This window comes from Bactrocera oleae, chromosome 2 (genome assembly GCF_042242935.1).
Source record: "Bactrocera oleae isolate idBacOlea1 chromosome 2, idBacOlea1, whole genome shotgun sequence".
Lineage (NCBI taxonomy): Eukaryota > Metazoa > Arthropoda > Insecta > Diptera > Tephritidae > Bactrocera > Bactrocera oleae.
In genome coordinates this window covers 4,865,160-4,879,975 of record NC_091536.1, presented here as the reverse complement: position 1 = coordinate 4,879,975, position 14,816 = coordinate 4,865,160, and the positions used below count along the sequence as shown (strand labels likewise).

General features: G+C 31.2%; 2 protein-coding genes across 2 annotated transcripts in view; both read right to left on the bottom strand.

Moving 5' to 3' along the window:
• ctrip (E3 ubiquitin-protein ligase ctrip) overlaps positions 1–4,465 on the bottom strand; it is a 29,584-nt gene extending 25,119 nt beyond the window's left edge. Inside the window, exon 1 of the mRNA XM_014234054.3 lies at positions 3,999–4,465. The gene's annotated coding sequence lies outside the window, so the exon portion shown is untranslated. The remainder of the gene's footprint in view (positions 1–3,998) is intronic.
• A 7,183-nt stretch (positions 4,466–11,648) lies between these two features.
• Positions 11,649–14,658, bottom strand: Hus1-like (Hus1-like checkpoint clamp component). The gene is made up of 2 exons (XM_014234058.3): positions 14,538–14,658; positions 11,649–12,616 (listed from the first exon to the last, which is right to left on the bottom strand). The coding sequence occupies exon 2, from the start codon at positions 12,575–12,577 to the stop codon at positions 11,723–11,725; it is 855 nt and encodes a 284-aa protein (XP_014089533.2). The 5' UTR covers positions 12,578–12,616; positions 14,538–14,658; the 3' UTR covers positions 11,649–11,722.
• Between the last annotated feature and the right edge of the window lie 158 nt (positions 14,659–14,816).

The window sequence follows — 14,816 nt, the reverse complement described above, 5'->3', positions numbered from 1 at the left end:
ACCGCAATCCATTTTATACTGTCATTCGAAAAATGGCCGTATCGACATGCTACTCCACTTGCCACGCACATTTTCGACATGCTGTTGTAGTTTTTCTTTTTTTTTCTTTATATTTTTGTTGTTTTTGTTTAACAAATTGTACATTTCAGTGTAAATTGCTCACTGCAACAGTGGGCAAGAAAATGAGTTCAAGGCCGTTAAAATGGAACACGTACGAGATTACTCAACGACAAATATGAATAAATACCATATATATACATATATACATACATGCGTATATGTATATATTTATGTATGTATCTACAAACTCATACATACATACACATGGTATTATTTTGAGAACCCCAAAAGTAATATAATGGCACAATTTGCGAAGTGGCAACAAATAGATAACCCTCAGATACATCCATATGTATTTATCTAAGTGCAATTTGAAAAAATTCTTATTTCATTTATTTAACGATTTTCTAATAAACAATAACCTGTGGAGAATGATTTCGTTGAATGTTTGAATGCACTCGTAATTGTTGAGCAACAACTAAAATTATTTCAGCATAGTTTGTTTTATACACATACGGTCATCAAAATAGTTACAACGACGATATTGGTTGTAATGGGAAAGAAAATACCATAAAGTAGGTTAAATTATTGAACCTATGAACAAGCGATGTACATTTCTGAGACTTTTTATTAGGACAGACTAATGTTTTCTTAAGAAGTGGAATTTTTATTTTTATATGTTAAACCCACGCAACAATCGATCGAAGATCTGTCGGAGTAAACCACCCATCCATGTTATTGAATGCATTTTGTTATAATTATTCACATATATATATTCATCTCAGCAGTCTCGAGTTGAATAACCGACTTTAAGTTCTATGAAGTTTACATAGTTTACAGCTAAACTGTAGAAAAACAGTTGTAAACGTCAAAATTAGCTTAAAATTTATGATAACTTTTGTTTTAATATCAAAAAAGCGTATACGAACTTTTCTATGGGGTAATTCATTTATTTTTTCTTTTGAAATTTATTGAAATCTACCCTAATAGCGAGTAGAAAAAAACAACCCTAACCTAAAGTAAAGCAATCGAACTAAGTTGCGTTGTTAAGTCAAGTACAAGCAACCGTATGAAATGCATGAAACTCATGTAATAGCCCATTAAGCATCAGTTTTCTTATGCACAAATGTTCATATGTGTAAATGAGTGGAAATAGGTAAATGCATTTAGATTTACATATGTACATATAAATTTTTAAATGGTATTTATTTACATAAAATATACTGGATAGACAATCAAGAGCGAATGGACAGATATCGTCCCTAATAACCAGCGAAGTTGACAAACTAGTCAAATGATGGAAACGAAGGAAAATTAAATAAAAATAAACTATGCAGAAATTCACAAAAGCTACAGGTACTGAGAAATTTATGTCTTGCAAAATAAAAAACAAAATTATATACAGGCACATAGATCTATAAATAGATCTATTGACTAAAATATCATGCATACGAGTATAATATATATATAAAAAATACCAAGGTGTTTAATAATCTTAACGGTGCTTATACATACAAATTTACCTATACTAATTTATAATAATTCTACTCTAATTAGTAAATGGATTAATAAGAATTTTTAATTAGTCCAAAACTATCAGATATACCAAAATACAATTACTTATAACTAAAAACTAGCAAATGAATTAATTTAAAAGCTTTTAATTTTCCTTGCTACTGTCTAATTTTAAAAATAAATAAATACATTATATTAATAAAAAGCTATTAATATTTCCCATGGTGACGGCTTAAAACGAACAGTGAAACTGAGTACTTCCTCCTTTTACTCCACATTCGTTCACCGCTGATAATACGTCATAACGACACTACCCTTTTTCGAGACGAGAGTACAACAGTTGGTAGTGGGGCAATCTAGTTTATGAAACACTATGGCGATGGTACATACGATTTACTTTAAGGCTACTTATTAGATATATATATGTACCATATATAATGTAAAGTAATAGATACAAATGTGTATATAAAATAGCACATCGATTCTTGTATGTATTTGAGGAGATAACAATATGTAGCTTTACTGTGCCTGCTATACATTGAAATGTGTGATAGGTATATAAAACTTTGCATTTCACAATAAATTGTCAATAAATTTGTTTTAGATCTTAAAAATTTTAATAAAAAAAGTAATCGATGTGATTTTTATTGTGTACTTTATCTTCCTGATCCTTGCCTTCTGTTTAAAACCAAGTTCAAACATATTATATATAATAATATTTGATTTATATTTTATATTTTATTATGGTAAGTGCTTGAAAAATTAACAAGCGCAATAAAATTGCGAAAGCTATATCGTTACAAAGTAAGTACAATTTTACTTCCACAGCTGTAAAGCAATTCAACTTATTACGAATGAAAATCGCATAGTGAATATGAAAAATATAAAAAAAAACTGAGTATGCCGCTCCGACCAATGGTTTTTGTACCAGGGTTGAGGTGTTAAGATTGAAATGAGAAATATGCAAATACGAGTATTGTTAAAGTACTTGAGTATTGTAAAACTAAGCAGGGTTTTAGCTATATACTATTTACATATCAACTAGGTATGTTTGTATATATGTCAATACATACCTAGGAATATTAATATAATATAAAGGTATTAAAATAATTGTATGTTATTTACTCAATAAATACATACGTAGACAATGTAAAATTAATCTAGTTCAGGATGTGTAACTGAAAACATAAGTAATTTCTTATTATTATAAGACGTAAAAAACTAAAGCTCAACCGCTCAAGCACATCATACGCATATTTAAACGTATATGTATTATATATATACACATATTTCACATGTACACTTTTTGTAATTCCAGATTTAAGTTTAGATAAATTTGCTTTGGAAAGTTTTTTTTTATTAAAAACAAAAAAAAAATTTAATATATTTTAGTATGAATTTAACTAATTCTTGAAAATATTTTTAGAAAGCAATTATTACATTACGCCCAGGAAAAAAAGATATTACTAAATAGGTAAATCTTGTTTAAAATTATTTTAACTTATTAGTGCTAATTTATTTATTTAAAAAAACACACGCACACAAGCAGTATTTTCTAAAATGGTGTTTTTTCTTTTTGCTTGCAGTCTATAAGCCACAATGTAAAAATGTATATGTAAGTATGTGCTATTTTTTATAACCACCAACAACGTATCCGTTTCCCCTTCACGCATACATACGCACCTACGGAAGTGCAATTTAAATAACAAAATCTTGAACACTTTTCAAATTAGTTTTTCTTCTTTAATTTTTTTCCGTTTGTCATTTTACACACTTCGTTAATTACATATATAGGCATGCATCTACATACTTGTACATATATTGCATAGAGAAAAACAGAAAATTTCTACTAAATATAAAATCGATGTACAAAGTAATGGCAGCTGCGCACCGCATTGCAAAGAAAATTAAAATAAAATAGAAACCGACGATGTCTGGTGCTCAGATGATGGGGATGTCGAACGACGACACACTGAATGCGCAGCAAAAGCAATGAAAACGAAATGGTAAACGTTTGGGGGAGGAGAGAGAATGGTGAACGCCTCGGCACAACAAAATGTCGTATTTGTGTGATATACAACATTAAGTATATATAATATATGTGCATGTGTGAATCATGCCTACACACAAACAAATACACAGTATGTACATGCGAGTATATACTCGCAAACCAATAGCCATATGCACCTTTTGGTTAATTTACTGCTCGCTCCATACCTTAAACCATATGATCCATCAGTCTGAGACTTTTCATATTTATGTATAATATAGTTTGTACATACTTACATATATACATATACATGCCATATACATATGATATTATATATAACATGTTATTTCATTTAAAAATTTCGCCTAAATACACAAATTATTAAAATCTAGTCTTCTCGACTTTTTTATTAAAATATTTATTAACTGCTTACTTTTTAACATTTAAAAATGCCTCAACACCGTTGTCTTATCGCCTTCACCGAAGAACCAAAACTGTTGCCGTGTCTTTTAATTACGAAACATCATTGCATTTTATTTAAGTTTTTTGTATTACATTTAGATATTATATTTTTTTGTCTTGCTGTTTTATCTACTTTTTTATATAACACAACACTCAATACGGCAAATGTATTCACTTGGAGTTTCTTATATTTTTATTATAATATATTGTGCCCACATTTTGCTTTGTTAATTATGGCATATTATATACTAGCCGACATGTATATATTTGAGCATGTGCATATGTATAAGGTATATGCACTGCTTTCGGTTTCGTCGCTCCCTGTGCTGTGAGATTTTGTTGCTAACTTTGGCAATCATTTCTTTTCACTGCTTGCGAGTTTGAGGAGTTTAATTTTGCTATATACACGAATATATATATGTATTTAGATACATATTATATACAACACAGTTTCTACCTTTTCTGTTTATATCTCCTCGCTCGTTGCACCTACTAGCAACGGCCGCAATCACAAAGAACGTTTTATATAATTTATATTTATATATTTAATTTATATATAAATAAATATGTATATATAATCGTTGTTACTATCAGAACTAATTACCAAGTTGTTACCGCACCGAGTTCAAATAAGAGACTGAAAGCAAAATCTTGCTGCCACCAGCTACTTTGCAATTGCAGGCCATTCACACGAGTTGGACTCACGAGTTTGGACATGCGTTCTCTATATCTCTCTCATAAAACATATTGCTCGGCTCATACGTTGTCAACAGGCAAATACAAGTTTAGCAGTTCACTCAACTCTCCGAAAATTCGTGGTACTGTAAGAGAGAATAAGCTCCTACTTAGCCACATGTTCGTACTCCGGTTTTCCGCATAAACATATACATACATATGTATACTAGTAGTATAATATCCAACAACTTGGTGCTACTTATTATCGGTATTGCTGGACGGTTGGTTCTGGTTTGGTTAACCTCTGTCCCCTGGTGGTCTCGTGTATCCACAGCACCACCACCACTTCCATGCGGGCTTTCGCCCGAGTTCATGTCGCTGGCAAGTGTGGTAATTGCTTAGAGCTGAGAAGTAAACGGCCTTACTTGTGTTAGGATTGAAAGTTGTATAGGTATATGGAATCGTTTGACCTGAGCGCGTAAGAGCAAACATATGATAGCAGCGTTTGAAAATAAACAGCAATCACAACACACAGCAATTCATGGGCAAAAACAACAAAATAAGGCACAATTTGTTGTTGTTGCTGGGTCTAAAAAGCATACATGCTTTTTTTCACTTAGGCCAAGTAACCAAAGTGATTTATCAACATTTCGATTCTAGGCTTGTGATCCAATTGTTTTTAGCATTTTGTTGACTTTTGACAGACTTTAATTTACACAACATATTTACAATCAATAAGTACGCAGTGAATTATGTATGTATGTACATTGTGTATATATATCTGTATGTATGTCGAATGCGCCCTTCTATCCTTTGCATCTTCATTCCATCACTCCGTTACTCCGTATGTGGTCTCACCCTGGGCACGACCTCGAAACACGTTGAGTACGTTTCTCATTTGTAAAATGGGGTCAACAAACTGTATTTCAAGTCAATTTAATATTCTCGACCTATAATTTTTGTCATTGTATGTCGCCACTGAAACGCGAATTTCATTTGGAAGTATTTACCCAGTTTTTATACGTACAAATGTATATAAAAAACAGTTTCTTATATTGATAAGCACACGAAATTTGTTAATGTTATTCCTATCTCTTACATTCATATGTACAGACATTGTTACAAATAACAAACGGTTATACGTCGTTACTTATATGTAAATATATAAAGTGTACAAAAATATACTTTCTAGGAAACAAAATTTATGACGCATTCAAAATTTACAGTAGTAGCATTGACGTTGCAACGGATGTGAAAAGTTTTCGGTAAATATTTCTTACCTATTGGAGTAGAATAGTATATAGGTATCATTCATACAGCGTATGCAATAGTTTATATCGAAATGTCAATATTGACTGATTTTGAAATGTTATAATTTATTTGGACCATTTTAAATAAAACATCAGTCAAGTGAACGCATTAATTGATCACGGCAAAGTGAGCTCCTTTTGCTACGCAGTTTCTTTCAAACTTAATAGCCGGCAGCTATAGTATTCCTTCAACTCCTTCGTTTTGTTTGAAAAAAATATAACGCAACGATAAGTTTGGTGAGAAGGTTGGAACAAGCAGCCATTTTTTGATTCAGCGATGAATCCAAGAAATATGGAATGTGTTCGAGAATATGTACATACGTTGGGTTAACATACAGCTATGGACAGAGATTTAGCGCACTTTTTTATTGTGAAATATAACACTTAATAAAGTTAAATTTAAAGAAAGTAAAACCGTTATATTATACAAAAACCACTTATAATAATTCAAAATACTTAGTTTCTTATAGTAAAAATCCAACGTTTGTTTAACTTTACATTATTAGGTCAAAATTGATTTGGACATGTAATTAGCACACTTTCAAAGATCTGTAAAGCAAAATAAATATTATTAACAAGTAGCGTGAAATTCTTTGATATTGTATGTAACCTGGTTAATACTTTGTGGAATAAACATCATTATTAATCACCGCTTCACATTTACGTGGCAAGCTCTCTATTAACCTTTGGCATCTGTGCAAAAGAATAGAGTTCCATGCTTGCTGTACTCCTGCGCAAAGCTCGTCGCAATTTTTAATTTTTCTTTGCCCAACTTTTCCTTTGACATCATTCCACAAGTTCTCGATTGGGTTTAGATCTGGACTTTGCGTGGCCAATCGAGAAGTGAAATTTTTCTTGTGTAAGCCAGGTGTTTTGCGAGGTAGCGCCTTACGAATTTTGTTTTGAGTTAACATATCACTCTTAACATTTCTGCTGACATTGTACACCAATTTTTTTGGAACATTTCACTATATGAGCAATTTTTACTTGGTTTGTTCCGTTTGTTTTTGTAAATATCCCAAATTATTCTTCTTTTTTCAAATGAACAGTATTTTCCTTTTGCCATTTTATTAAAATATTTAATAATATTAAATATTAAATATAACTTCACAACCGAGAGTAGTTGTTTGTTAGACCAAACACAACTAATGCCCGAAAACTATAACTGCGCTAAATCATTGTCCAATGAATTTATGACCAAATTTTACAAAAACCAATTAACAACATCTGAATGGAAATGATAACGGTTATTTGCCTACGCATTTAAAGAGGCGAGAGAAACAGTATGGATATACTTACAATAAATTCATGAAAATATCGCTATCTTACAAGAAATACTAATTTTTTTTTCCTATTTCCAATTCAAGTGCATTAAATCTCTGTCCATAGCTGTATGTATACTATATACATATATAATTTTCCAGTATATAGCGTCAACATGTCAGCGCTTTGTTTCGATATGAGAATATTCATGGTTAAAATTATAATGAATTGAATTTTCTAATTATATACAACCAACTCCATTGGTTTGCAAAATGTTTAATTACCGACATAAACGATTACGCAGCCTGTATTGTACTTATGTAATATATCATTTACAAACTAAAATAAGGGTTTCATAAGTTGCATTATTGTGACCCCAAAATGGATTTCCCTTCTTTCAACAGCCGTTCTAGCTTTAGTTATTATTCAATATTATGTCTAAAATGAAGGTTATATTATCACCAGTGCATATAAAGAACTGTTATACCACAACTCCATTATAAAACATAAACAATATCGTCTTCTGATGAAACCAATTCGTGCTAACAAAGTATATGAAAAGTTAAGCAAACACTTTCCTTTTTGATCTCTAAGAAACAGTAAGTGGTTGTGGAGAAGGGTTTAAATCTGTAAAAGCAAGTATAATCTAATTTTGAAGTTACTGGTGCAGGATTGATGTATCCAGGATCAGACCACACGAAAAGCTTTAGGTAGTATAGAGGCCTTGTCTTACAGATTACCTGAGTAGCACCAGAATTTAGTTCTTAAATAGAAGTTCAACAGATAATATATGTACATACTTTGTATAAAAATAATTTCTAAATTCAAAAAATGTCAACTTATCTAGAGTTCTTTTGCAGTATGTAAGTAATTTATTGAGTTATTCTAGGTAGTATGTTTAATAATTTATTGACATTATTATTTTAATATTTATAGCTTCTCCATTTTGAGAACATAATAGCAATATATGTCAACAAACACACTTCAATTCTCAATCCAATATACATGTAAGTATGAGTGACCAAAACCATGATAAGCATAACAGGAACAAATAAATAAATTCACCCATGTCCATTGCCAAACTAGTTGAAATGAAAACACATATAAACATTAAATAAAACACCGAACTTATAACCAAAATGAATGTTGATGAACAGGGCAGCGGCAACAGTGAAACAGATAAGCCCAAATATTTACATACACACATATGCATGTGTAAAGCTATCAGGCCCCACACGAGTTAAAATTTGGAGAGCAGCGAATGCGCTCTGCCGGCGAAGAGTACGCAATACCCCACTCAATAACTCAAGTTAATCAGTCAAAAACAAATACATAAATATATTTTTATGCAAACAAATCAAAGTTTTCTGGGCACAGCAAATATGTACATATGTATATATGTATGTAGATTAGCATGTATCGCTGTGTTTGAGAGCGAAACACAAAAATATTTAAAAAGGAACATGGATATAAGAATACAGTATAGAGAAGGCCTAGAACCAGATTCTGAAGACGGTGGTTGGCACAAGATTTTAAACGTTGATCTACAGTTCCGAAATAAAACTGGATTCTTTATACACTTTTCGTACATTTTGATACTCGCGCACAAGTGTACATACTATGTACATATATATATGCATGTACATAACATAAGTATGTATGTCCATATCTATCTACAGTGCTGGCAAAAGTTTAAACATTTTTTCAGTATTAAATTCTCAAGGTCGAATTATTTAATAAATGCCAATTACTTTTTGCTTTCACAACAATGCATCAAATGGACTATTCCAAATTATTTTTAAAGAACTGCCTGTTAGATTGCAAGATGTATCATTATTTAGGAATTATTCGAATAGAGGGCTTAGGTTAACTAGAAAGGTATGGTAGATATAAGATTCGAAAACTTCTAACATAAAATGGACATGACAAGATATTCTACAATATAAATGCATACATATATTAATTACAAGATAGTTGGGGTCATATTTAAATATAAATATATATGTATTTATATATTCAGCTACTGACAATAAAATATAATCAAATGGATGGTTCCGAATTAACAATCTATATTACAATTTTCGGATACGTTTTGCTTGTCATCGATTCCTACAATAAATATCTTTTATAACACCATAATGGTAGTTCTGTAATCAAATAAAATTAAAGTGTGTATTTGTTGATATGACAAAAAATAAAGTCAAGTAATAAAAATATCAATTATAAGCATTATTTTGTAAACAATTGTATCGTAACTATGTATATAATCTTTAGTATATTTGTTAAAACTTTACCTTTTGCTACAATTAAGTATTAAGAAAAGCACTTGCAACATAACGGTTATACCCATAATAATAATTTCAAAATTTATAAAAAGTCCCAAAAATTTGTGTTTATTGCTTTGAAACAACGACGTCTCAGGATGACTATTATATAGAGATTTAATCAAAAGATGATCCTTTCAAATCCTCTGTAGCTATTCAAAGAGAGTTTTAGAAAATAATGTTCCGGGAAGGTTGTCCTGGAAAGTCCCAATGTTAACCAAAAGACAGCGGAACAATCGGATTGCTGTTGTCTCAGCGCTTATCAGTTGCGCCGATGAAGAAAATGCAAAAAACTTTCAAGCACGGAGGCGGTAATATCATGATATGGGGATGTTTTTCATGGTACGGAGTTAATCCGCTGTTTTGGATTTGCGAAATAATGGACCGTTATCACTAGTTTATAATATGTAATGCTTCCTATGAGAAAAACTAAAAGAGGCAGGGTAATGAATACTGAATAAAGTCTGTAAAGCTCTAGTGGAGTCTTTGCCGAAAAGATGTACTGCTGTATAAGTAAATAAAGATTTTGCAACAAAATTCTAACTTATATGCATTTTTTTAAATTATAATAGTCATGATTATATAACTGAATATCTGTATATAACACATATATATGGTTCAATTTCCAAAAAAAAATTAGCCACATGCGTCTGTTCTTCTGTATGTACATACATACGCGAACAAGTCCCTTAGTTTTTGAGATTCTGGCTCACGTCCTTTTCTCCCCAATAAGCTGCTCATTCGTCGTTACCGTCGATATTAGACCAATATAGCATAGCAGCCATACAAACTGAACAATCGAAAACAAGTGCTTGTATGCGAAACTTTTTTATTTGACGAGAAATTTGTTAAGGATTATTGTCCAAGACAACGGTGCAAATAAAAAATCAATGTCAGAAGCGATTAGGTAGCGAAGTTAAGGATGCGTCACATTCCTTCAGAGAAATTTGTGTTAATAATTTCGTGTTTTAATTTTCATCACATTGATCTAACTTTTGATAGGATTTCTGGTTAATATTTAATAAATAGTATCATATATATATATATATTTTTTTTTATAGATTTTAGCAAAAACTTACGATGTTTTAGTGATTTTCCTTTGTTTTTGTTTTTTTTTATTTTATATTTGAAAGTTTTTTTTATAAATTATTTATAACTTTGAGTGTTTGAGTTTAAGTGCTCACTGTACTTGTATGTATGCACTCTTTCATACATTAGTAGGTAGGAGTTGAATTGTTGCTTTCATGGAGATATCGTTGAAAAACTCATAATCAAGTTTTGCTGTGCATTGTTGGTATTGACTTGGTTTTTATTATCTTTTATTATTATGACGATGCAAACATATACATAGGTCCGACTAAGATACGAGTGCAATACTCGGCATAAATTTGTTTTGAGTGAAAATGAATGTGTCCTTAGATAACCGAACTAAAAGTTGATATTATTACTCAAGCATGGACTGAACTGCACTGGAAATGGCAACCATCCCATTCAAATAGGAGTGTAATTAAGATTAATCTTCAAGTAAGGTACCGACTGCGTGGGCTTAAATTAGGACGACTTAAATAATAAAGGCAACGACAGTGGCTAAATAAGGTTGAGTACATGTCACCGACTCTGTTGTGAAGTTCTCATTAAATATCTCGACGTAGCTGCAAACTCCCCAAACACCATGATAGAGAATTTTTATGTAACGAATGCTTGAAAAGCTAATAAAAGTTTTTCTCGCGATTTCACTGTTGTAAGTATTACATATTTTGGGATTCTAAAAGAAGTTTTAAACATTTATGGATTTGATTTGCCATAATACATTACATTACACTACATTTATCAAATATTTCTAAACACAACAGATGTTTGAAAAAACTCATAATTCTTATTTTACGGGACATAATATTTAACATTTTCGGATATGCCTTTAAAATGTTGTAAATGTAATAAAAAAAAAAAAAAATAAAAATAAAAAAAAATAGTTATCAAAAAAAAATGGAAGAACTACTTTCACTGGATTTGTTTCGAAAAATCGATTGGCTTCCAATACATTAAAAATTATTGATTAGTGTAATGTTGGAAAAAATTGTGAATTTATTGTTATATTTCTGATAAACTTGGTCGGTTGATGTTTATATACAAACAGCTGGCAATTTGGAGTGAATGGTAACGCCATCGCGTACATTTACTTCTAAATGTATGAGTCGATCGTCAGCTATGCCACATGACAGTTCTGTTGATGGTATTTGCAGTGCCGAGAAAAATAATGCAGTTTTCTTACAGTCCACCGAACAAGATGCCTCTATTTGCTCTCTGCTCTTGTCGCTATCACCTGGATTTATGGTGCGTAATTCAAGATTTTGATAACGTGTTGTTATTGTTGCCATATCCGTTTCGGCAACCAAATTCATCTCACCGGCAGATGTGGCGTAAAAGATTATTGTTGGCGAGAGATTTTTTATTTTATCAATTAAACCACGTATTAAACGGTTGGATGGCACATTTAATACTAGCTTACATTCTGGAATAGTAGGCACAGCGAAATGTGGCCAATCACAGCGTGGTATCACATCCACAGGTACGTGATGCATAGCGCGACGCGACTTATCTGAACCTTTAGTTGCCGCATCAATGTCAACTGTTAAGCAAGGAAACTGTAAATTTGTAAGCTTCAATTTACAGTAGGAAGGATTGTTACGCAGTAAGGATAGTGCAGTACCCAAATTCATTGTCGGTATATTTAGCACAATATGTGGATCATTTTCACTGTCGACACCTTGCATCGTGTACTCAGCGAAATATTGCTTGGGATCAATTTCCACCCACACTAATGGCGCAGTACTGCCGGATTCCTCATTGGCTACAAAATAGACTTTGTCCATCGATATTTTCATTACACATGCTTTCGCCAATTTTGATAATGTTTGTATAATATAGAGAAATTCTCGCATGTATTCAGGATCCTGCATCAAAGCACGAAACTTCATGGTGTAAATTTGCTTTTTTTACTTGCCAAATTATGTAGGCTTTTTTGTGATCCATACATATTTGTATATGTGTTTCATGATGAAGAACGAAAAGAAGAAAAACAAAATTCAAAGTTGTTTTGATGTCTCGCTTTTTATTCTACTTTTTGTATAGCAATTGTAGACTTAAGAAATATATTCTTCACACTATCTTACTAATAATATACTATGAAGAAATAAAAATGCCAATATTTTTTTGTTGTAAATCAGTATTCTAGTAAAATAGTAATTTCATTGCGCTTGAAAATATTTGAATGTATGCGTACTATTTATCACAAGTATTCTAATAAAATTTTTGCCACTATAGGCATTATTAAGAATATGTATTCTATAAAATAAGTTCATAAATGATCAGCATGGGTCGTTATGAGTCGATTAAGCCATGTCCGTCCGTTTGTCTGTATATTCGCAGATTAGTCCCTCAATTTTTGAGATATCGATCTGAAATCTTACACACATTCTTCTCTCCTCAAGAAGCTTCTCATGTCTTGTAGAGAAAACCTATTTTTTTTTAACAATATATCTTCATGAAATTTAGCAAGGATTTTTGTCGAAATCAACACTACAATCTCCGAATAAATTGTTGAGATAGGACCACTATATCATATAGCTCTCATACATACTGACCGATAAATCAAGTTTTATAAGGGCACTACGTTATAACGTTGCTTCGGTACAAATGAATACAATTCAATATACACCCTTGTGATATACAATAGTATTTTGAAATTAATTTTCTATTGTTTGTCATATTATATATTTCAGCTCTTAAAAAAAATTAAATTTAAAACTAACAAATATTATTCGAATCGTGCTTTTATTCTACAAATTTGATATCTGATGCAGTAAATATGTTGTTTTTTTATTACCCAAAGAGTGATAAGTTGGCATATTCAATACATATTTCATTTAAGATATATATAGAACATATACCCTTCATTTTGTAGTAGTTAAATTTGAAAACCAAAAACAAATTATTTCAAACATGCAAAAGAATCTCTAAAAAATATGTGAAAAACAACATTCTTGCATTATACCTGAAAACCTGAAAATTTTAAAATTCAAACTTTTGCTTGCACTTGCGAACTATTAAAATAAAAAATTTTAACTTTTATTAAATATTAATGAATTATGTTCTTAAATGTGACCCATAAAAAACGAATTGCAGTCGAACCATGTCGGTTATTATTGAGAAAACACTTTGGTCTCACAAAGAGCACAGACGAACTGAACCGAAAATGAAACAAAAAGCAAATGCGAACAAACACGAGCTAGCTGAACACTAAATACAACAGGCACATGGACTTGACACACATGGAGCCAAGACACGCCATTTGCGCTGGAGGTTTACGTTGCAGATCGTTATGAACGCACGATAAAGAGCAAAATGGGGGCTGTTTGGTCGTTGCATACACCTTCCTCGATTTCTCAAATAATTCAACTTTTGGTATTTCATACTAGAATTTCCATCTTTGTTCCTTCACATTTGTATATGATATACCCAATATATTACTTGCGTATGCGTAATTAAAACTAGCATTTACTTGCATTAAATGTCCATTTAGGAGCTAAAATACGATTCCAAAACACTGATGGATATAAGCAAAGAAAAAATCAATACCGAAATAAAAATACACTGCAAACCGAAATCTTTACAAAATGCATGTAAACGATGTGGCAAATAATATTATTTCATAATTCCTGCTTTGCGTTTTATTAATACTGAATGTTAAGTACTTATCTGATTAATTTCTCAATAGTCGACATTTTGTCTACCTAGCTACCCAACCATGTTGCAGTCATCACGACTGCTACACTGTCTCATCTCAATGGTGAAATAATTTAACTTTTGAAAACTTAATATATATATCCATCAACATGTCTCTGCATTATTCACTTAATTCTTATGTGCAAAACTTACCTTTTTCTTATTCTTTTTATCTATTTTTAAACAATTTTTGATTTATCTTACTAAAAACCACACGTCTCGTCGACAATATTAAAAATTGATTCCGACAATCACGGCCACTACAGCGTTGCCAAGCGCCAATGCTTATTTTAATCAAATTTAGAATGAGAATTGTCAACTAGATGTCGCCCTACATCTTTTGCCATATGGTTTGTAAAAATTGATAGAGTAGGCAGAGAACATACCAGAATTATTTTACATTCTCTGGTAGGTTCTATTTACTTTTTTAAG